A 23776-nucleotide genomic window follows, 5' to 3' on the forward strand; every position below is an offset into this window, starting at 1 on the left:
CCTACTGCTCCAGGTTTACCTCAGCCAAAGAATCTGAAACACCAAAAGGATGGCAAACTGCAAGCTTTATCATGAGGCCAAGACAAGCAGAACTGAAGTCCCCATGCTAGCCCAATGGTGCTTCTTGTAAGACTACTTCAAGATCTTCTGCCTTATGGTCACATAATTCCTTTCTACCTATTAAAGAAGCTTTAGAAAACTTTTGTTTTTTCTAAAGAAACAGGTGGAAAATCAGTTCAGCAGTTCTCAAAATTATGTCACAATTCTGACAGTGCTTTTACACTGAATGAAACTCTGCTCTGGATACAGAACTTTTAACTCAAATCTCCAAGGCACCAGTGCCTTCCTGATTTCACACTGCTGGTTGAAGCAACAGCACAGTAAAATGGATAAAACTTTACTCAGTGCCTCTCTTAACACTGCTGATGCTGTAGCTTCTCAGGACAGTTCCAGGCAACAGCAAGGAGTTATTTTAAAACTGCACTTAGGGAAAAAAAAACAAAACATGGCTCAAGGAAAGAGCTTGAGGTTAAACAAATAAGTAAATAAATAAATAACAGAGTTGCATTCACTAAGTCAGCAGTTTGATGTCTGATGAAGGTATCATCAGTTTCTCCTCTCAGTTACTACCCTGAAAGCATGAAACTGAAACTCACTTCATTACCAAGCATCCTGAAAGCAGGTACACAAGCCAGGCTATTTAACACAAATGGCTAACTAGCAAACTGTAGTAGTAATCAATAGCTTCTTTTTTATAATGAGCTGCACCTCCAGAGAAAAATTCCACCAGACCAAAACAACGCCAGGTGTGTAAGAAGGGGAAGCAGCATAAATTACTTAGTTACAGACAAATATGTTAGATATAAATGTGTTTAAACAGAACATGAAACTGCAATAGTTACATTTCTGATAAAACTCAAGAAAATCAGTGCATTTTAGCCTGTGCAGGTTTTTGGGTTTTTTTTTTTAACAGTCCAAAACAGAGAACAGGAAAAAATATTAGAATGAGTGGTTAAAGTTCACAGAAAGCTAACCACCATCAGTATTCTTTTTAATCTAAAGCAGGCAAATATTTTTATTTTGTAAAGGACTGATAAATATTTTCATTTTGCAAAGGACTGGTAAGCGTGCCTGCAAGAGAACAATAAATGTTTCAAGGCTAAGGAACTGCACAAATGTATTAAACCAGTAATAAGTATAGAGGGCACACAGGCTATCTGCTGATCCATGCAGGAGACAGTAACACTGGCTGTCAAGACTTCCCTATTAAATGACAACAAAAAGCACCTAGTAAGAGACAGTGAAAATCAATTAACTGGGGAAATGGCAAGAGAACTCAAATATGGCTGTCAAACACTTCTCTATTCAGACATACAAAATCAAGCTTTCTTCAAGTCTAAAAAGCAGAAATGTCATGTTAATCAAATAAAAAAATACAGTATTCTTTTAAATCAGGTTAACTTTTCAAGGTATCAAGTACCTGCAGTTCCTGTTGAAACAAAAAGGGACTTGAACAAGTTGGGTCTTTGCAGGGTAACCCCCTTTGTTAAACAGCCAGTGTAAAGAAAAATCTAGGTAACCGTTTCCAGAACACGAACATTATTCTGTTATTTTAAACTTTATGTCTGGCCCAGGGACAGACATTCTGCAGGCCTCCTTGCTGGCTGCACGTCTTTGTTCTCATGGCTGCACTGACACAACACAATGCCTAGCACAACAGACTGCATAGGTACAGCCCCAGCAAAGGTACTAGGGGTAAAATCTGCACCTTAAAAACATGCTGAACACTTCTGCAAGCAAGCATTTTTATTACTGAAGGAGTCCTTGTGAGTGCCCTGTTCCCCATTTCCCTTTTCTGCCCTCAGCACCTTTTCCAGCTTCTCACAAGCAGCCACAACCCTGGAAACAACACTGTGCAACAACAAAAGAAATCACCAAACGAAACACCTCTGATGTGTTTTTTCTCCACAAATGGACTAATTCAGGACTTAGTGAAATTGAAGGTATCATTTTGGAAACACTCCAGAGACTAAACAGATAGGCCAAGAGACACTTTTCTGTTTTAGAGAGCTCTGTCAGATAACACACTTACTCACGCTCTTCATAGGAAAGTAATTTTCCCCTGTCCCTTCATCTGAGCAGGAAAACCTCATTAATGTTCTACATGTGATACAGAAAAACAAGTAATTCTTGCGAAGCCTGCAATTTGGATATGTTTGCAAAGACTGGCAAAAAGTACTATTCTTTTAGGACGTGTCTGTGTCAGTAGCAGCGTCTTACCTCTCAGCACTGACTTGAGGTTCAGCTTGGCTTGTCTGTGCAGGTCCTCCACACAAGGTGGTCTTGAGGAGGGTAGGAAGACATTTTTCTGCTGATGCCACGGAGCAGGGTAGTGCACAGTCCATCTACTCTCTTCATCTAGGTTGGAAACAGCTGCAGAGAGACATAATAGTAAGAAAATGAGATGTTATTGCAGATAGCTGCAATATCACAAAATCCCACATGTAAGTTTGCCCCTTGTCATCTAAAAATGAAAGAGGCACTGTTTGCCACCACAGACCCATCAAAACACTCCTTAGAACCTCACTTCCACGACAGTTAAACCCCTCCCCTTAAATTTCTGTAGGAAACACCTTTTGCTCTTCCCATTTTTATACTTGCTGTTTTATTCACTCTAAACTTGAAACTCTGTTTTCCCCCCCTCTAGCTCCCACTCTTCAAAAAGGAATCAGTTTTCCACTCCCTGCACATGGCAGGTGCTGTGCAGTGCAGAATAGCTTGGCTCAAAGGTGCCCCTGGGAATATGACAGCCTTCATGAAAGATGACAACAGGTTCATTTTTATTGGGAAACAACCTTGTCTGACCTCCTGCTTCCTCACACCAGAAACAAGATTCCAATGAAGCAAATAAATTTGCTATGTTCCTTTGTCATGAGTGGAAAGCAGATAAAAACAAAAGCAACTCCGTGGACAAATACTGCTCAGAGCACAACAGCACTGAAGAGGGCTATCTCTGGCCACCTCTTTGCACTCAATACAAACGTGAAAATAAAACACAGACCTTGTTCAAGCTCAGAAAATCTAGCAATGAAACAGCCAAAGCACACACTGCCAAGCTTTGTTTATCATTTATGCTTCCCAAGAGACAGCCACTGCATCTTGTTTCAAGTTTATCATCAATAAAAACTTAAACAGTTGAATAGCCTTATCCCTCTACCCTGCTGTAAACAGAAGAAGGGCAGGTGGGGGTCATATTTTATGATCCCCCAGGCACCCTTTGGCCTTCAGTCAGTATGCTGCACATCCTTGCTTTTTAGCTCTCCAAAGCAGAAAAAGCCACTACAGATGTGTTGCCTTCCAAGCACCTGCCCTGCTGCCACAGCTCCATTGCCCCCAGCCTCACTGTCAGCTCTGCATCTCCCTATGCCCCCTTTGCTGCTGCACTGCCTGGGGCATCACTTTGTGGTTTGTCTGATGCCCTTGCGGTAGCAGAGGTGGCATGTAAAACTGAGAAGCAAAAAGGATGCAACAGCCTCCTGTCATCTGAAAAATTACCCTTTCCTTAACACTACTGTGTATCTGCTGGGATCTTTTCAGATGGAAACAACTGGGATTCGTAAGGAAAATAAGCTCTGCCTCTCGCTTCAAAACAGCTACAGCCTCATCCTCAATGTCTGTTCTTTCCTAAAAGGACTTGAGGTGGAGGGGGAGGTTCTTAACTTCTTCCCTCTTAGTTTCAGACCTCGAAATGTCTGAAAATGGGTATCCTCATGTCTGTGTCTTGGTCTTGCATCCCACCCCCTTCTCGCAAGACATACTGGTTTCAACAAGGCAAATACACATTCAGCCTGTGCCCACTCTCCCCGTTCTTGCTCACCAGCGGTCAAATCTAAACTACAAAAAACGGGGAAGTCATCACATACCTGGTTAGAGCATCAATCACCCCCATCTAACAGACAACGTGACACCTAAAGTCAGCGAAAGACGCCCACGCCATTCCCTGGCTGAGCCGGCGGGTGGGGAGCGGGTAAGGTTGCAGGAGGAAGAGGAGGAGGGAAACACCTGCCGCCAAGCCCATTGTCTGGCTGCAGCCCTGCCGCAGCAAAATTAAGGTTTACTGCTCGTCAGATCGATAATGGTCATCAAAATTAGTCAAGAGAAGGGGTGCGCACATTTGCCAACCTCTCTCTCTGGTGTGATTTGTCTGTCCTTCATGGCTTAAAGGAAGATCAACATGATTTTAAAAGCCACCCTGAAACCAGAACATCTTTAAAAACAAAACCTGGCTCAGAACAAACTTTACATAGATACCTCAGTGATACAAGCCGACAGCTGCACAAGCGGAGACAGATGTCTGACAAACCATCAGGACACCAGCACACACCGGCACACCCTGCCTTGTCACCGAACTGCCCATTTCCCACCGAGAACTTTGGCTCCTTCAGTATCACCGTGACAAAGCACTTCCAAGGCCACTGAGTCCTAAAGCAGAGGTCCTAAAGACCCTCACAAGGCTGCTTCCATACACTCCACAACGATAAACGATTAAAAGAGTGAGAAAAGCTTAAAAAGAGGCTGCAGGAAGGAGAAGTGAAGCCGACGGGACCTGCGCTTTCCTTCAGAACTGGGCTGCCTTCTGAAAGCACAGTGAACACACAGAACTATACTTACTCTTTCTCTTGAAAAGTTTCATGAGAGATTTAAGTTTTGTGTTGATGAAAACCACCATTTTCAAGGTGCTGAACTGCGATCCTGAAGTTGAAATCCCATAGAAAGGAGGAGTTGCAGAAAGGTGATTGCCAGACTTGAACCTGTTCAAACTCTGTACACCAAATCTCTCTTCTCCACGTTTCTCCCCTCTGCCTTTTCTTTTTCTGAAATCACTTTAAATATGTCCAGATCTTTCTGACAGACGAAATAATTTACAATTCTTTAGCCTGAGTTTCTCCTCCTCGAATGTGCGCTCGAAACAGCCACTTCCAACAGGAGGAAAAAGCACCCCAGCTGTTATTCTCCTTTGCGCAGGACGAAAAAGGTTTTCTTGCTGTCCACAGTAGTTACTCCGCTCTTGTTCCCCTCCTTTCCTGCGCTCTCCAAGTTAGGCTGCTCCAGAAAGTGCCGAGCCGGCAGGTGCCTGCTCTCCCTGCCATGCCTCCAGCCGGCTGTGCCGGCGGAGCAGCAGGAGCTCCCCGCACCTTCCCTGCCCCCGCCCTCTCCCGCCCCCCCCCCCCCCAACCACCCCTTTTTTTATTTTCACCCTCTTGCTCCCACTTTATTAAGGATCTAGAGCTGCGCCTTAGCTGGCTGCAACACGCAGTCTCGGCTCTGCACTGCCTCCCCTTCCAGTCCGACTGCTCCCCCCGTAGCCACTGTCACTGCCTGAGACATCAGCACACAAATTTTACATATTGAATTTTATCCAGTTGCACTCCTAATTTATTCTTATTAGCGTCATCTCAGACCAGATACATGGAAAACAAAATCGAGTTATTTCTGGCTAATAAGAGATTCTGTTATTCATCAAACGAAACTTGTGCACGGAGATGAAACAGCCCAGCTTTTTGAGATGCGCATTTTATCCTCATGTGTTAAAAAATGCATCTGTACAGAGGTCCACAGCCATCCTTCCTCGGAATGAACTGCAATTTTGCAGAAGTTAAAGAGAAAATTCTAAGCACCAAATGAATGTGCTCAGCAGGGCATGCCCTTCACACAATGTTCAGGCTCAAGAAGCAAGCCCTCCCTCACAAAGCAAGCTTAGGAAACCCCCTCGAGTTAACAATGAAAAGGATTTTTTTCCTCAGGAAAAAGAGAAATGCCAGCAGCAGGGGGCTCAGGCTGACCCCAAAGCTGCAGCAGGCTGCAGCCTCTGGAGCACAGCATGTAAAAAGCAGATGCTCCACAGGAACTTCTAAGTTTCACCAAACAGTCGAGACTCAGCACTGCGAAGAGCAGACTGTAAATGAAATCTGTTCATCATTGTCTGAACACAGTACCATCAACATTTTATCAGGATTTTCCAAATCCAGAGATTTTGCAATTGCAACATGGGCTTGACATCAAAACTACCATGAGCAGCAGGTTTCTTCAGCAGCTGCTGGTCCAAGAGGCATTTTGACCGGCTCAGCTCTGCCAAAGGGACAGAAGATCATGGTGCCATGGCAGCAATGGCAGGGAAGGCATCTCTGCTTTTTGCATTGATTTCCATCAAGTACTCTACACAAAAAATGACTCTGGTATTGAACTCTGATAACAAGGTAACTATTTAGTGCTGGTTTTGAATTAAATGTACAGTAATACCCCTGTCAGACATTTGCCATCCATGAACCATAAAATGCGTGCTTGCTGGACCTGCACCAAAAGTGAGTTTCAAGTAATTTCATTTCTAACTCCAGTGACATTGCCATCTGAAGACAAACCAAGGAGATGGTGACTCTTTTTCCAATGTGGTGTCAATCGTTTTTACGATGAAGGAAGTGCCTCTTCCTACACGTGCCACTACCTTAGCATGTAGGAAGTAGAGCACAGGGTAAGTAGAGAGTTTCAGGAGTCTGGACTGCTGAAGTGAGACAGTCTCTTCCAAAGGTCTTTATGGAACCTCAGAGGAGCCTTGCAAGCCCTCAGAAGCAAGACTTTGTTATCTTTTCATGGTCAAGCCACTGTGAATCATCAACATGATCCTGGGTACTTTGAGCGGCGGCATTTCACCCCCGGCTACAATGTGCGCCAAGTGCAGTGCGGTTTTTGTTACTGGATCCTCAACCCACCCTGGAGCATTTCTCCTGCCTTAGAACAAGCACTTGACCACTGTCCTCTACCCCGGGTCTCAGCACGGAGGCAGACATTCAAACCCAGCAACAAACAATACCTTAATTGATGTCTGCCTTTCATCCCCCTCCCCACCCCGACCTTGCTTCCACCTACCCTCGGGTCATGCTGTTAAAGAGGTCAGACATCAAAAATGGCTATCATGAGGGACTACCCCAAAGGAAACACCCTCTGGCTACTCCTATCTGCACCTCTGAGACTCTGCACTAGTCCAACAACAAACAAAACCTCTTCTCCACCTGAGACAAACCCACTGACTTCCATAAAATTCATCACATTGTCTCAACCCAGTTCTTTGTAAAGGCTTTTCATTTCTCAAGAAACTCTCATCTAATAGCAATTCTCTGAGAACTCAAAGCATGAAATGCCTGCCCTCCTCTGCACTTAGCTTCCCTACGCTGAAAAGAGAAGGAAAAGATGGGGCAGTTGGAGAAAATTTATATCGTAGCCAGTACGCAAACAAATAAAGGACTTCAGCCTCAAACATTGCCAATCCAGCAGACAAACTCACAAGAATCCCCACAAATAACAAGAACAAAAAACCTAAAAGTAACTTGACAGAATGAAATTTAAAAGCTTGTTAAAGCCAGATAAACCCAGCATGAACAGTAGGTGTGCACACTGATATCAGTTCTTTACATGCAAATGACTCAGACACAAGCAGCAGACTGGGGAGACCTTGCTCTGTGACACACTTGCTACTCCACCTTGGACAAGTTAATATCAACCCGCTACCTGAGATACCACATCCTTAGAAGCAAGGATCGCACTCGCTGCCACATAAGGATCACAGAAATACAGAGCAATCAGGAGTATCACAAGGAATACAAAAAACATGGAGAAGATGTTCAGCAAATATTAATTTTCACTTCACAATGGATGGGACTGGTCACAAAGTCTGGCTCAGAAGAATCTTCCTAAAAAGCCAGGGACCAGAGCAAAGAAACTGAGAGGCACAAATCGCAGCGTCAAACAACATCCTCAGAATCACAACTGTGCAATGAACTCATTAGCAAAACGCTTTTTTTAGTCCAACTATAATAGTTTTTAATCCCTGAGTGGTTAAATTGATTTTAATTTTCTAGTAGAGGCCAAATACATGCAGAAGAGAAGTAGAGTGGCTGCTTGCATGGCATGCCTGAAACACTGTAGCCATTCCTTCACTCTCCTCCCTGCTCTATCTCCTCTTCAGAGGGGCTTTCCAGCTGACCTGCTCCACAACAGCCATCTGGGACAGACACCCCTCCACATTCACAGCAGCATAAAACATCGGCGCCAGTGAAACAATCTGGAAATATTCAGCTTCCACGGAAACATTTCCAGCCAGCCCCTGGGGGAGAGGGGCTCTTGTGTCTAGCCCCCATCCACAACCCAGTGCCCTGAATCTTAGCACCAATTCACAAAATCCACTGAAAAAGCTGAAGCTTTATAAAAAGGCAAATGTTGAAAAGTGACATTCTTGGGTTCTTCGTAACCACAGCCAGAGCAGCAGCCAGGCAGCAGTCCCAGGGGCAGCTGTCCACAGGGACACTGGAATCACTGAGAATCAGCATTCTCTTCCTAATCACCAGCCCATGCATATATGCACAATTTAGGAAGTATCTAAGTTAAAAAAAAAAACCAAACCCCAAACAAAACAAAAAAAAACCCCAAAAAAACCCAAACTTAAGAGCTTAAGAGTAGCTAAAGCAATGCTTTCCATCTCCCTGCCACAAATGAAAACAACTTTTACCACTTTATTTTAATGAAGGAGAGGGAAGCCCAACACATGATATATCAAGTTCATTAACGGAATGATGCATCAAACTACTAAAATGTACCATCATCTCAAAACCTAAACTTCAAGTTGCAGGCCTTAGCAACTTCATCTGGCCAATGGAAAATCCTCCATTAAACACCTCTGTAGCATTTCTGACATTTTAAGAGGAAAGAAATAGTAAAACTGTCCAACTGAGCTGGGTACTAACTGCATTGTGGGAGCTCTTCCAGTGAGTCTCTGTTCAATGCACAACAGGGAAAGTGGAAACGCTGGCAAGCAGATGTACTCAAAACAATTAAATCGATGCCTTTGCTTTTACAGACACGTCACTCGGTCGCTGTAAGTAAGTTTCCACTGTGCCATCCTACAGCAGCTCGCAGGGAAGAAGCTGTTGAAGGGCAGTTGTTTCCAGCAGGTCTGCAGGAATGTGTCTGTGTAGGACATGCTCAGGATTGCTCCCTGCCGCCCCCAGCCACCCACTCTGAGCAGCTGTGGTGTCCAGAGGGGCGCAGCTATGGAAGGGACCCCCAGGCACGCCCTCCCCAGGCTGCACAGAGCACCCAGGCATCTGCAGGGCAAGCCTGAAACTGAGGAGGGCTATTAAACTCCTTCCTGCAGGTCACAAGGCTCCTGCCTGCCTCAGACAAAAGACCACCCAGCTTTGAAATGTGCACCTTTACTTCTAAGTGAGACTTCTGTCATGAAGAAACATCAGAAATGTCAAATGTCTCAGGTATTTTCAAAACTCACACCCAAGCCTTGTGCTTGTTCTGGACACCTTCCCCCGTGCTGTTAACCATTTGCTGGTGCCTAAATGGACTCCTTGCAGAGCACAGGAGTCAGTAATTTATGGTCAGAACGGGTTTCTCCCTCCCTGAGATCCCATTCCGGCTGGCCCTCTCCCGGCATCTTTCAGGAGAACAAAAGTGCTCCCTCCACAAAGGCCGTCCCAGGCGGCACCGCATTCAGCTGCCCTCCAGTCTCGGCTCCCCTCGCTCACAATGGCCCCTTTCAAGGCAACCTCAGCCTTGGGGAAGCGCGATACTGCCCTGGCTACTGAGAAATTACAATCCATTAAACCTGCGATCAGGAGGAAGAGGAGGAGGAGAATGCACAGGGGACGGGAACAAAGACGAAAAATTATTTTATCCTAAAGCCACCACAACAGCACATCAAGAAGGAGCCGTGCCCCAGTGCAGGGGCAGGGGAGCCAGGGCTGAGCCTGGGCCTGGGCAGGCAATCACGGGGCAGGTATTGCTGGAAAAGAGGGTACCCGGCTGCGCCCTCCTTTATCCAAGGTCCTAAAGGATTATGCCTGCAGGCTCTGGGAAAGGGGTTGCCCGGCGGGGGCAGAGGGAAGAGGGAGCAAGATGAGAAGGAGAAGCAACACAACCCAAGCCAGAGAGGACAGAAAAGCAGCAGACTGATTGATCTGATGATCCTATTTAGGTCACAGCACAATAAAGCTAATTCATTCCTTTAACAATTCAAAACATCTTTCCACAGGATCCTCTATCATGCAAACACATCGGCAGAGAGAAAAGGCAGCATTTGGGCAGGGCTGCCGGCAGACAAAGAAGCAGTTTCTTTTGGTTAGAGCATCTCCCCACACAGTAATGGCACTCAAGAGAATAGAAAACGTTTTATGAATGTGCAATTTTATTTTATTTTAAATTGCAGGGCACAAACCTTTTTCCTATGGCCATTTCTGAAACCCAGTTAAGGCAACTTGATGAGAACTTTTCTCATTCCCTAGGGAATAATACCCTTTTAGGTTGTTACCAGGAAATATTCTCAATTTAAATACCAAATCCACCTGAATGCTCCTGTGCTATGGCTTATCCTAAAGAACTGATCAAAACTGGCTGAGGCAAGTAAATTAGTCTACAAAATCTTGACTCTTACTTGCCCTAATAATGCACAACAGTGAAAATAATTCTCTTCTGAATTAGTGATGGAAAAAATACCAGGCAGAGAAGCTTGAAAGTCTTTTCATTCGAATCATCCTATAGGACAAGGAGCAAAACCAACAAAACCAGACAGCAAAAATTCCATTTCTGAACTTCTGTCCCGAACAATCTCCCAGTAATTCCATCTTTGGCAGCTGTGTTCTTGGGCATCCACACTAATATCCAACAGACATCTCCAACTAATCTCAGTCTGCATTCTCCTTATGGGTTTTCTGAAGGGGACATACTCCCCACTCATTCCACTTATTTAAAGGTCACAAGAAAGAATTTTTGTAGCCTGCCTTGGCCTCCCTGCCCAACACTGCTCTTCGGCATGCTTTTATTTATATATGCATTATCCCTTTAGTATAAAGGGTTACAAATGCTTCCCTTTTTTTGGCTTTCTGCTGACTCTCAATAAATTCTGGGTGGGTCTCATTTAAGCTTGGAGGCACACTCTCTTAAAATTAGGCATGTACATTCTCTAGTTGCCTAAGAACTATTACAACCTATAAATGAAAAAAGTTCAGCTCCTTGGAAAATACCAACCTGCATGGAATCATACAACTGCTCATGCTAAAATCAAGCATCAAGCACCCCTTTACTGCTTTCCACAGCAACTTGAAATTAGAAACTTTCAAAAATTTTACCTGAAAAATGTTATCTGCACAACACAATACTAAAATGATGAGTAAAAGTAAAGGCTCACAAATAATAAATGGACATTTGCTATTGCTCCTAAAGCCCTAAGATTTCTGACAAAATCTAAAAACCCAGGTGTGCTCCAATTAAAGACACAATCTGCCCTGAAATAAAAGTCTCCAAACTAAAGTAAGGCATGGAGTTCCTGTAAAGTGACCTAATAATAATTACTGCTGATTCAGCAATGTGTAAGGAAACAACTGCACCAAAATCTGTACCACAGAATCTCCAGAGATGGTCTTTGGCTGACCATGGGCATATGGACCTCAGATGTGATCAAACACCAAAAGATTTCGAAAATTATTTTTAAAATTGTATTTGTGTGGTCAGCATCTTCTTATCAGAAATCCTCAATAAAACCAAATGAAAGGACTAATACTGTTAAGTGGTTGAACTTTCAAAATTTCTAATGTGAATACCAACATAAGCTTTTATTAGCACTTGTTTGATTAAAAGTTTCAGAGATCTGTTATTAATCATACACAATCTAGAGGCCCAAACCCCATTACATGCCATGGTGGATCAGCACTAATTACTGAATAATAGTTGTGTTTCTTTGAGTAGCTAGCAAAATGCATCTAACAGTTTAAGTGATGCTAAAGTGCTAAAGGCGCCTTGCCACCAAGCATCTTCAGGAAGCACTACTGAGCACATTGTCTATTGTGTATTTTAGTATTGTGGCAATGGTTTCTATAAATAAGTATGTACGGGCAACAGGCAAACAACAGGAATCACAATGTGCTTCATCAAAATGTATTCCACAAAATATTTTAAAATGCAGATTCTCTCTCCTCCCACTTTTACTCTTCAATTTCTGCCTCCATTTCCTGCCAGACAGAAAAGGAGTAGATCCCTTGCTTTTCCTTCAGGATCCCCACCGCAGATACCTACATTTCTTCTTGGTTTAGAAAAACTAGTTATTCCCTGCTGTGTTAATCCTTGTGTGCTTCATAAAACCAACCAAACAGAAAAGCTGTAACACAGCAAGGGGTTTAACATACACTATTTAAAATGAAAGATACCATTCTTAAATGCAAAAATGTCTCTTTTGATATCTTTGGTTTCCCCACTAAGCACAAAACATAAACTGCAGTAAAGTTTGCATTTTGTCAGAAGAGCTGAAGTAGAAGTTGAAGAAATGTAAATATAAAACTTGAGACAGCTGAGGCTAGTTTTAAAATTATTTCTCTGAGTATGTTCACTATTTGTACCTGAAAACCTCTGAAAGTGAGCAGCTTTGGTACCATCACAGCCTCTTCAGCTCTGAACTGACCTCAGGCTGTGTAACCTGACATCAGGTCTTCAGAGTAACTTGCTCCCAGTGGAGAACTCTCATGCAAAGACAACTGATTGCAAGCACGGATCCACAATTCAGATCAGCACCACTTAAACTAAAACTACCAATTTTTTTTCTGGAAGAGCTTCTGAACGTATCATCCCACTAATAAGAGGTACACTACAAATCAGATTTCCAATACTTAGCTGGAGACAATACAGAAATACAGCGGCAACTACGCAGACCCTAAAAATAAATTTCGCTGTAGAAATACCATAGGTTTTCCCACACAGAAAATAAGCTGAGTAAGTTTCATTCCTGAAACTTTCCAGTAGCTGGAACAAGGCAAAGAAATATCAGTAGTCAGCTACTACTAGGCAAACAACCCTGCCACCCCAAGATAATTGATAAAACTACTGTGTATCCCAGCAGCTGCATTTTAACACTGCGCACAATATTCCAAATTCAACTGTGAGGTAAAGATTGATTCAGAAGACTGTTAATTACTGACATCTGTGCTACTACAGAATTGAAACAGGAGAGCATTTTTCATTATTAGTCAGTCAGAAAAGAGAAGAAGCATGGAATTACAAGTCTGGAAGAATCAGGTGTGAAATTTTACACCAACTCCTGGGCAGGGCTGGAGCAGAAGATTCCATTTAAACATAAAAGAGATAGGAGATCATGGTCAGTGTGAACAAACCTTCACGAAAAGTAGTCAATAAAACCACAGCAGTATTTTCCCAAAGCTGATATGCGATGTGCATGAAAAGGCAATTCCTTCCACACCGCCCCCACCCCCCCCCGCAGCACAAGTAGTCTTGATTTTGGCAACCATTTAGGATGCTTTGATGCAGCATTAAAAAACTTCAATCCCAATTCCCCAATTCACCACAGACAAAAGCACCACTTAACAGGATCCCTGCTTTGCCATCACACAAGGAATTGTCTAAGCTGATGCACACCAAAACTCAATTTACATCTTTGTTTTTCAGCTATGGCTGGTTTGAAGAACATACTTGAAACTACAGCTATTAAAAGTACCTGACACATCCACAACATCTAATATTCTGTACAGAGCACACACCCAGCTCCAGGAAGCAATAAATTAAAACACTGCATTCTTATAAGGCATTGAAAACACTCCTTTTAAAATCAGGGTAATTAGCATCTTTCTTCTCTTTGGATTAATCAAACCTATCAGGAACAGGTTAGCATCATACCCAGGAAAAAAACACTGCTCACCTTCAACTACTGGACATAAAGGAGTGTCTTTTCCTTTGATGTTATTAATTATTTATCCTAACATGGCCACCAGCACCTGCTTGGGGACCTGCTTGCTCCCCCGAAACAGCAGCCCACTGTTCTTGGTCTAGCCATAGCATCGTGTTTGTGGCAATTGCATCATGTCTGACAAACAGGAGAGCCACGTTGGTTAAAAGACACTGAGAACAACTTTGAGATATCATTCATGAGGTGTGCCAAACCTATTCTGAAGATGCTACCCAGCCCCAAGTTTAATTAGCCCTTCCTGGAGCACATCACAAAACCACACAGAAATGGTTTTATAAACTTCTGTTGATGCCTTTGGGCAATGACAAATGTGCTCTGCAACCCTTGTGTGGGAAACTTCACTGTTCTTAAATTCCTTGTCAAACCATATAAAGGACAATGAACAAACAACAGCATTAAACCAGAGCAGGAAAAGATTTCTGATTTCAGTCATTGTGGCTGAAATCAGAAATCAGTCAGACAGGGGATGACACCTTTGGGATGAGCAGCACATGGCCACTGACCCCATACAGAGCAGCTAGCTGAGCACTGCCACGGAAAAGGCATCACAGACAGATAAGTTGTCTTTCAACTATAGCATTTACAAGTTTTTTGTATCTTCTCCAGCAACACCAGTCTGTGCTCAGCTGGTGGGATCAGTGGTAATCTAGTCAGTCCCCAGTACACTGAGATATGGTATCCAAGCACATGCCAGGAGCTGCAGCCTAACAGCCACAAGCAGAGCATTGGGGAATTCAGCCTCTAAATTAGTAATGGCCAGGCCCCAGCCTGCCTGCCCGAGTGGAGAAGACACAGGGAGGCTGATTAAGCACCCTAATGCTGGGACTGGAGAGCTGGCATCATGGGGTTTCACATTTATTCTCTTCCAATGACTCCAAGACAGAACTGGTCATGTCACACATCAGGCACTGCTTCTGTAACTGCTGTAATGGCAGGCACTGCTTGCAATCCAAAATTCAAGCTGTGCCTTTCCAATCATGCTTTATCTCTATAATCCAGACTCCACACTGCTGTGTATTACAGCACCAATTGAGACATAATTGCGATGAGACACCTAAAGCATTTTTCTTATTTTAAAAAACCCCCACAACAACCCCTCTGCCCCAATTTCTGCTTAGGCATAAGAAAGTCACCATTATTGTTTGGTTTGCACTGGTTCTTAGGATAGATCAGATCCAATCTACCTCTCAACTGCTTATGAGCAATTCCTTAACTCTGCGACTCTTTGTGTCTCCTTTCGTGCCTTCCAATACAGTTTGAAAAATGGTTTTTAGGGAGGTTTTTTGGAACAATATGTCAATTAAAACAAAGGCTCCGACCCTCTCCCTTTCTTTTTAACTAGGCAATCTCTCTCAATCCCAGCTCTTCTGAAAGATAGAGGAAATGTAAGCAAAATGCCATCTGTTGGCAATAAGGTGGGACTAAGCCTTTAACATTGAAATATTCATTTTAGAAAAGCCAAGCAAAAATATTCAATCGACTGACAAAACTGAGTTCTCTAAATCACTGTCGATTCCAGGTCCAGTCCTGCACTTTATTTCACAGTAGATATATATTTCTATTTGATCTGCCATTAACTCATTATTTCTTTTATACGAAAGCAAAGAGTTGCCCTTGGGCCTTCCTCCTACCAAACCTGCTGCTCCTCTGGCTTACAAATTGCAACATGGGTCTTTGCTTTCCTTTCTGAAGAGAAATGAAGGGGAAGACAGGGAAAATAAACTCAAGGTAGACCCTGATGACTTTTTTAGGTCTCAGTCAACTCAGTTTTCTTTACATGTATCATATAATTTGTCCCTGCTGCATTTACCCGCCTGCAGGACAGTGCTGCTCGGAGGCAGGAGACAGCCACCCCACAGCCCTGCTGAAGGATATGCTCTACAGACCGTGATAATGTTAGTCTGGGGGTGACAGGACAGAAATCACTTCATGTCTACTCCAGCCTGCACCTGCTGCCTGACAGAACTGCTGCGCATCTGCTGAGGGTGGCTGCTGCCTCCACAGAGCAAAAAGAAAAAAAAATAAGTTGAGGGTATTTTTCTCAAGTCTCACTTTCAAGAAGATAAATTAAATATCATTAAATATCCTACTAGGTAATCTGATGCCAGATAAATGCAGTGGGCCAGGCCATTTGCTTTTTGCTGTAGGTTATTTTACACCAGTTAATGCACCTAGGTCAAGGTTTTTATTTTTCATTCTAAGAAATCCAGCTCTATTCAAGACTTACTACCATCATCTGAAAAGGCTACATACTTGGAGCAAAACTGCATAAAATATAAAACCCAGCAAGTTTTGTACTCCTCTTGGATCTTCCAGCCTTGCTCCTATGAGAAGTGATTCCAGTCAGCGCAGGTGCATCCATCGGCACAGCAGGCAGACAAAGGCAGACAGCCACGTGCCAGCAGGGCTGCCTTCTGCAAATTACTAAATTCAATACCAACTTGCACAGTAGTATTTTCACAAATATGCAGTCACCATGCAAGATGCAATCCTTTCTACTCAAATACCTCTCACTTTTAAATACAGCAATTTAGATGGGTGAAAAAAAACCCAGATTTACTGTAAAAATCAGATCACATCAACAAGCTCCAGGCACCCTATCATTCTAAGATTTGTCCCCTGCAGACACTACTCTGCCAGTTCATTTTCTCTTTTCCATCAGTAAGTAGCCTTCACTCTACTCCACTGTCTCCCATATGGTTAACATGAATGTGGCAATTAATATGCAATTAATAAAATGGTGTGATCAACTGCTTTTGTTCACAGCAGCAGCTGGCCTGCATGTTAGAGTGTAATTAGACAAATTAAGATGTAATGCTTTTGTTTGGGGATGGACTGACAGCATCACTCATGCTTAAATGTCACTAAGCCTATTGGCATTTGGCATTATTTTAAACGCGTCTTTTTTTATTAACACTACAAGGTATGAATAAAACAGATTTATATGCTACTAGCTCCAAGGGCAGCAAAGTGCAAGTTTGCTTTACCTCCGAGATGTTTGCACAAGCAACTGAGAGGGGAGGACAGAAGTGATGTATTTCAGAGAATGAGCATCTTTTAACTATCACAGCCCATAGGATGGAGCATGTGGCTCTGGACAGGTGAAAAAAGCAGAGCTGATCTATAACTGCATCTAAGCAGAGGTTTGAAAATCTTGAAAATCAAGCAACACAGGCATCTGTCAATGACTGGATCAGGGCAGGAAAACAAGAGGGCTAAAATCTATTGTAATCTATCATCAGACTTTTAACAACCATTTCCTTTAAAGGATGCCCTTTCTGTGCAGTTTCACATTCTCCTTACCATGTTTCCACGATAATCTGATCTGATTTTCTTACAGCACTCAAAACCATTTACTGACTTCACAAGCAACTTGCAGTAAGACCTGGAAACATACTGTACCCAGCATCCATGAACCCCACAAGCTTTCATCAAATTAAGCACTGAAGAACCTACTCAGTGTACCATTAACCACTATCCTCAGCCATGGGCTTTCCAATCTCTTACTTATTTCACATGTGAATTTGCATTTACATTGCTCTACCTCCTTAACTACAGCAAATGCTCCCTTGCCCCAGTGATAAAAAACACTACCCAGAATATGTCTCTGAGCTCTCTATTTTTTCACACTCCTCCAGATGCACTTGACGGGTGTTAATGAGCTCCATACCAAAACCTCACCACCTCTTCCTTGTGCTCCTGACTACCATACACAGCTTTTTCACTGCTCACAGGCAGAGAGGAATGAAATGTCCACCACCAGCGCCTCCTTGTAACAGCAAGCTCTGGTTCACACCCAACAGTGAGCAGTCAGGCTAGCCAAGTGTTTTCTTTCAGCCAGGAAACTCAGGAACACCTTCATATTCATGTTAGTGATTCATCTGAGTGTTTTACAACAACCCAACATTAACATCTTTTGAACCATCATATTCCTCTTCTTCGTCCCTCCCTTCATCCACATCACTCTTGCATTTGAAGCATGAAAAGGCATAGGAGACCCAGTGCTGTACCTCCATGGCCCGTCCAGAAGAGGAGAGGCAGGGAGGCTTGTTTTCTATGGAACATGCAGAGAATGTGGGTATATATGCGCAATATACATATAGAAACACACACCAGAAGAGCTGTCATTTATCCAAGACCTGAAGTAATTTTGTCCAAACGGAGTTCCCCTGCTTTGCAACATTACTGTGGCTTATTTTAGCCAAATGAACAAAACCTCCAAAAAAGCTCAGCCATAAGACAAGACATTAAAAACACATAGAGAAAATGAAGGAGGGAGAGGGGAATTCCTCCATCTTTTAGACATGCAATAAAAATTATATCAAATTTACTTTTTCTTTTCAAAACAAACCAGTTCCTGGCTTTTTCTGGTGCAATCCACTATGTCAGCTGTTATGGTATGAGCTGGATGCAGCAGATAAAACTGGGAATGAGGGTGGCCAGTCACTTGCACAAGGCTCTGTAAGTAGCTCTCCCAGCCATTCACCACAGAGACTGAGTCCTTGTGTCACTTAGGGCACGAAAGGCCACAAAGGCTTGCTCAGTGCTCCGCACAGCCCACAATTTGCAGAGATGGAAAGCAATTCAGCCTTTGTTTCAAACTGCTGAATGAGAAAGCAAAGAATAAATCCTCCCAGTTTGCAAGGATTCTGGCATCTTTTTAGTGTAACACTCTTACATAGGGAAATTTAAACCTCATAGCTATTGGAAGAGAAACCTGGAAAAAAGCATAGCAAACAGTAGATAATTAAATACCCAACTTGGTTCACAACATCCTATTAATGTATAACTAGATGTAGTTATTATTTCGAATTTTATGTTTTTCACAAAATACAAATCACACAGACAATTCTCAACTTTACAGATATGAATAAAGAAGAAGAAAGCATTCTTTCATGAGCTAGCAGGCAACAAAACACTGAGAAAAAAATCCCAGTAACTGAAGCTACTTGTTTAACAAACATTAAAAGTAATCTGATATTGCCACTGGCTTGCTCCTGCATCTGTAAAAGACAGAAAAAACTCCCAACTCCTTATCAAAACTTTATCATCACAAAAAGCTGGCAAGAGCATACTACACCTTTAAACTTTGCAAATTTGATAAAATATCAAGTGGCAATGGGAACTACAAGAGGCAGGTGATGCTCTAACCAGGAGGAGGTGACAGCCTTGCACAGCAGCCGTCACTGCCAGCAGTGTCTCACTGCCTCGTGTTTCAATTCAGCAGGCATTTAAACCAAACTAAACCAAGCCCCTGACATTTCTGCCAAACCTGGCCAGTGGAGTATCTCAGTTTAACTTTGCTGCACGAAAACCAGTTACCAAACACTCAGCTCCACTGTAGTTTGTAATTGTGAATGAACATGTGATGGTGACAGCCCCAGCACCACTGTAATACAGGTTTTCTGGCAGGCAAACAGACTGTTAAAGGATGTACTGCTACACTCTGATTTTAATCCTATATTGTCGATTTGCACTCAGTCTGGCAGCAAAGAACAGCAGAAGAACAGCATCACAGATGCTGGAACAAGGCTGAGCTGGTAGTGCAGAACTTTCACTTCACAACATGACTGATTTAACAGTTTTATCAGAATAATCGCAACAGCTTAAAAAACCTTCCAACCCTAAAATGGTAACCTGATTATTACGGCTGCTACATCACACCACAAGTATTTTGATTACTGATTATTTGGTAGCAGAAGTGCAAGGACTACTGCTGCAAACTACTGAGACCCCCTCAGTGAGGATGCCCCCCCCCAGCCCATGAGGAGTTCAAGTAATTTGACTGTATTATGTTTTCAAACAACCCTAACACTACTGGGAGCATTTTCTGTGTAGTGTATCAGCACTGTGAAAGCTCTCCAAGTGCAGTTCTCATGATGCTGGATAAGGACCCCAAAGGGAGGCCTTTATCAAAAGAGATAAAGCACAGCCAATAATCCCCTGCTGTGCTCTGCAGTTATCACTTGACCTGGTCCCAGAAAGCACTTCCACTCTTAAACACTTTTGTTCCTTAAAATAAACATTAACAGAGTTTAAAGTGACAGTCTCCCTACCCAAAGAGAAATAGTACCTGCCCCACCCATAACACTTTTAACTGATGGCTTAATTACTCTGCTATTCTTTTGTTTCTATGAACTGGGAACGAGTAAGAAAGGAGCCAATGAGGCCAATGAGGCAGAGCTGGTGTCCCACAGTCTACACACGTGTACTGTGCTGGGACACCACCACGGAAGCACCAGAGTTTCTGGGAAAAGTCAGGCCAGAAAGCAGGGTGACTGATTTTTGTCATTCACTGTCTCAATGAAAAAATTTAATTGGAACTGTGATGATTTGGAATTCAGAAAGAACAAATAAAATGTATTGGGTCATACCAGATATTAGCGAAATTCAACATAAGGAATACCGCAATATTGGTAAGGACCAAAAATTGCATTAAATAGCTTTGTTGGATCACAAGTCAAATAATTCAATTGCTTATGTAAGTGTTGTACTATAAATCAGTGAAATTACACACATGGACACAATTGTCAAAAGTCTTCTGGAAAGTTTTAATTTCAATTCAGGCACATTTTAGAGAGAAGGGGATGCTTTCCCTATGGACAGCACAAGGAGAAAAAGGAGGGAGGCTGCAGTAAGGGAGCAGGGATTTCTTAGTTCCTTGCCCATGCTCCTCAATCACATTCCCACACACTGGAGAAGCAGATTCAAACAGAGCAGTTGCTCACAACGCTCTGAGCAACACCTCTGAGGGCAGTACGAGAGCCAGCTCTGAAAGTCAGCTTACAACTTTGTAGGAATGAACTAACCTGTCATCCAGCAAGAGAGACAAATCCCAGAAGGCACATACACACACCCCAGGCTGTCTGGGGCAAGAAGGGCCATATCCTCCTCCCTAAGAGCATCCCTAGAAGCTGCTTCCTAGTCCCTAACTTCAGGGCTTCCCTAGGTCTGACAGCGACTATATAGTTTTACATAAAGGAAGAATTTTCATTTTTCCTCTGAATGAACCAGAATTGACCCTGTGCTCAAAAATACAAAAATTCAGCAGAAGACGTGGATTTTTCTTTGCATGCAGTATAAAAAATTACCTGCTCTTGAAAAAGGCCTGAAACAATCATGTGATTCACACTCCTCCTACAGGAGGGGACATCAAATGAAGCTTGCTTAGTAATGAATGGAGAATATGGTAATTCAGAAAACAACATACAGGTGGTTTTGCTAATCAGTGTTAGCATCATGTGGCAAGATGGGGATTTTTCAATTCCTGGAAATAACGAACCATTGTCAGATAGTCAGTGTGAGACTAATGAGAAAAAGAAAAATCAATACAGTTGTTAACATACTCATGTACCTTTTTTTTTTTTTCCAAAAGACCTGGCACAAGATAGCCAGCCAGCTGGCTTTTGCAGGAAAAGCTTTCTTTGTCTTGTGAAATTTCTCCCCCATCACCCTTAAATAGACTTTTCTGCCATAGAAATAGACAACCATTCCACAAACAGCTGGGTGCCTTTGCTTAGGTGGCCAGAAAAGAAGAGAAGGCAAGCATTAAGGCTAAAAACAAAATAGCTGAACATTACCATTGTCTGTCCTCTTCTCTCCTTATTTCCCATCTGTATTTGCCAGTGAAACTTGAAACTATTCAGATCAAAAAAGGAGAGTCATCACAATTCAGGAATTCTTTCTTCTCACGTTCAGAGGGAAAATAACCTTAGACCAGAGGTTATTCAAAAGCTGTTTTTTTAAATAAGTACTCATCAACTGCATTAAGGACCTTTTGAGTCTGTTAGACCTTTTTTCGTATTTTTCCTGGCCTTTTCATCCACTGATTGTTCCTATGGCTTTCAATTAGAGTGCTACGTCAACAGTTCCACTCATCTAAAACAATCATTTTGCTGAAAAGGAGCATTATTGAACTGAAAGCCGAGTGCTCAAGACCTCTCAAACACAGACATATCACATGCACAAAACAGTACCATTATGTATCAATTTAGCAGCCCCATCAGATACAATATTTACATGCACTGTCCTGAAGGGCAAATACATTACTTTTGTAAGAAAATTGTTCCCAATGCCTTCATCCTCCAAAAGAGAAATAAGAGTATTTTCCTTGTTTATGTTTGTTTTGTTTAGTTGTTTTTTCAGCGATGACAATGCAATACTAAATGACCAAAATAGCTAAGGAACAGCAACTGATCTTACTTGGCCAAAAGGAGTTGTCGTCTTTGCTCAGAAACTTTTTCTTGAGGCGCCCAGGCAGCTTGGTGTGAGCGTTGCCCATTTTGCTGGAATAGAGCGGGATGAGTTCCTCCTCCTCCTCATCGTTGCAGCTGGGCTGCCACTTGCTCCTGCCGAGGCACCCGACCATCGGCTCGGCGGGCAGGCAGTGCACATAGGCGATCATTGTGAGATGCTGCTCTCAAGGATGTCCGTGCTGTCCCCAATGGCTAGCTCCCAGCAGAAGGGAGTGGCCTGCTTATAACCCTTGAGCGGATGCATTCAAAGGCTGGGGAGGAAAAGATTTTCTCCTCCTTCGCACTTAGACAAGCTGAGCTATTTGGATACCCCGAAAACTGTCTGGAATAGAATTCTGTAAGTCCTTGAAAAAGAAGGAAAACAGCAACAAAAAAAATCAAGCACCTGTTTAAGCAGCCCACCGTAGCTGCTGGCTGCCCTGTCCTGCCCTCCTCCCGCCCACGGCTCACAGCCAAAGCAGGAAAACAGCCTGCCGAGAGCTGGGAAACCCAGTCACCTGCCACAGACCTCGGCCTACTCCCTTTCTGCTGCCTCTCCAGTCTGTGGCTTCTCTTAAGCCTTATCCCCGATTATTCACCGCTCTGAACAACAGGTACTACAGCCACACACAGATGGCCACGTCCAAGAAGCTTATTTAAAGCTAAGTTACTATAATTGCCCTGACACTGGCAGCTACAGAACTGTAACTGGACAGGAACCTGCCAAGAACAAGAACGTATACCTTCTTCAAGAACGCAAAAGCAGGAAAAAACATACAGACCAAAGAAAAAACGGCAAAGTGTCATGATTTCAGTATTTGGATTTTATTAAAGAAGCTCCCTTTCAAAGTTAGAACTATAATATTTGATACCGAAAGACGATGGTATTTTCTAGGTTAGACTGTAACTGGATTGATGCTGAACACAAAGCATAAGCAGTTATCAGCTTGCCTGAAGTACTGCATAAATGCATGTATCCTCGCAATGCCTCTACAGGGTAGCTATTATTCCTATTTAAAGATGAAGACATAGTCTCAAAGGGATTTAGTAACCTGCCCACACAATGGAAAAGCCAGAATTAAAGTCAAGGTATTCTCGGTTCTTTAGCCTCATTCACAAGTCACTAGTCCATGGCACCTCTCCCAAATCCTGCACTAGTAAGCAAGTTTCCATGTTGCTAACACTGTCAATCCTAATCTACTCTTCTCTGGGATTCAGGAAGAGTGCCCTTCCTAGGCATTTGAATTGGCTGTAACAGCACAGCCAGACTGGGACAGCAAGGAAGATGTCACATGAAGAGAGCACACTGCATGAACTGCTGTCTTCAGCAATTTTAAAAGGTTTATGTTGTTTGAAAGATTATATTGGAGAATATTTGTTTTTTAAAAAGGGAAGTTATCAAAACCCTGAGTAAAGTCCGCTTTCTTAACTGTTCTTTATAAATGCTTTGGTCGCAGCCCATACCACTCATAGAAGTGGCTGCTCTATATATAGGAGCACAACAGCAAAATGTAAGTATTTACATATATTTAAAAAGGCTTTGTGTGCTGTCTGGTCGAGAGCTACAATAAACTTTTGGTCAGGAAGAAAAAACAAGCCAAGGCCACTGTTTAACAACAGCACCACCACAGACGCACATCTCCTCTTTCCCCCGACACACACACATGCATCTCCTGCTGCCGGGGCACTGCTGCCGCCGGCGCTGGCAGCCGCAGCCCGGAGCAGGGCGTACACA

General features: G+C 43.0%; 1 protein-coding gene across 6 annotated transcripts in view; it reads right to left on the bottom strand.

Annotated features, from left to right (window-relative positions):
- NHSL1 (NHS like 1) overlaps window positions 1-23776 on the bottom strand; it is a 143393-nt gene that overhangs the window by 47673 nt on the left and 71944 nt on the right. For 5 of the 6 annotated variants that reach the window (XM_031056262.1, XM_031056261.1, XM_031056260.1 and 2 more), the window contains exon 2: window positions 2281-2433. In XM_031056262.1, the coding sequence (XP_030912122.1) occupies window positions 2281-2433 (153 nt within the window). Of the gene's footprint in view, window positions 1-2280; window positions 2434-4671; window positions 5145-23776 lie in introns of those variants that run through there. The other variant, XM_031056263.1, reaches the window with a different exon arrangement.

This window comes from Geospiza fortis, unplaced genomic scaffold (assembly GCF_000277835.1).
Source record: "Geospiza fortis unplaced genomic scaffold, GeoFor_1.0 scaffold162, whole genome shotgun sequence".
Classification (NCBI taxonomy): Eukaryota; Metazoa; Chordata; class Aves; order Passeriformes; family Thraupidae; genus Geospiza; species Geospiza fortis.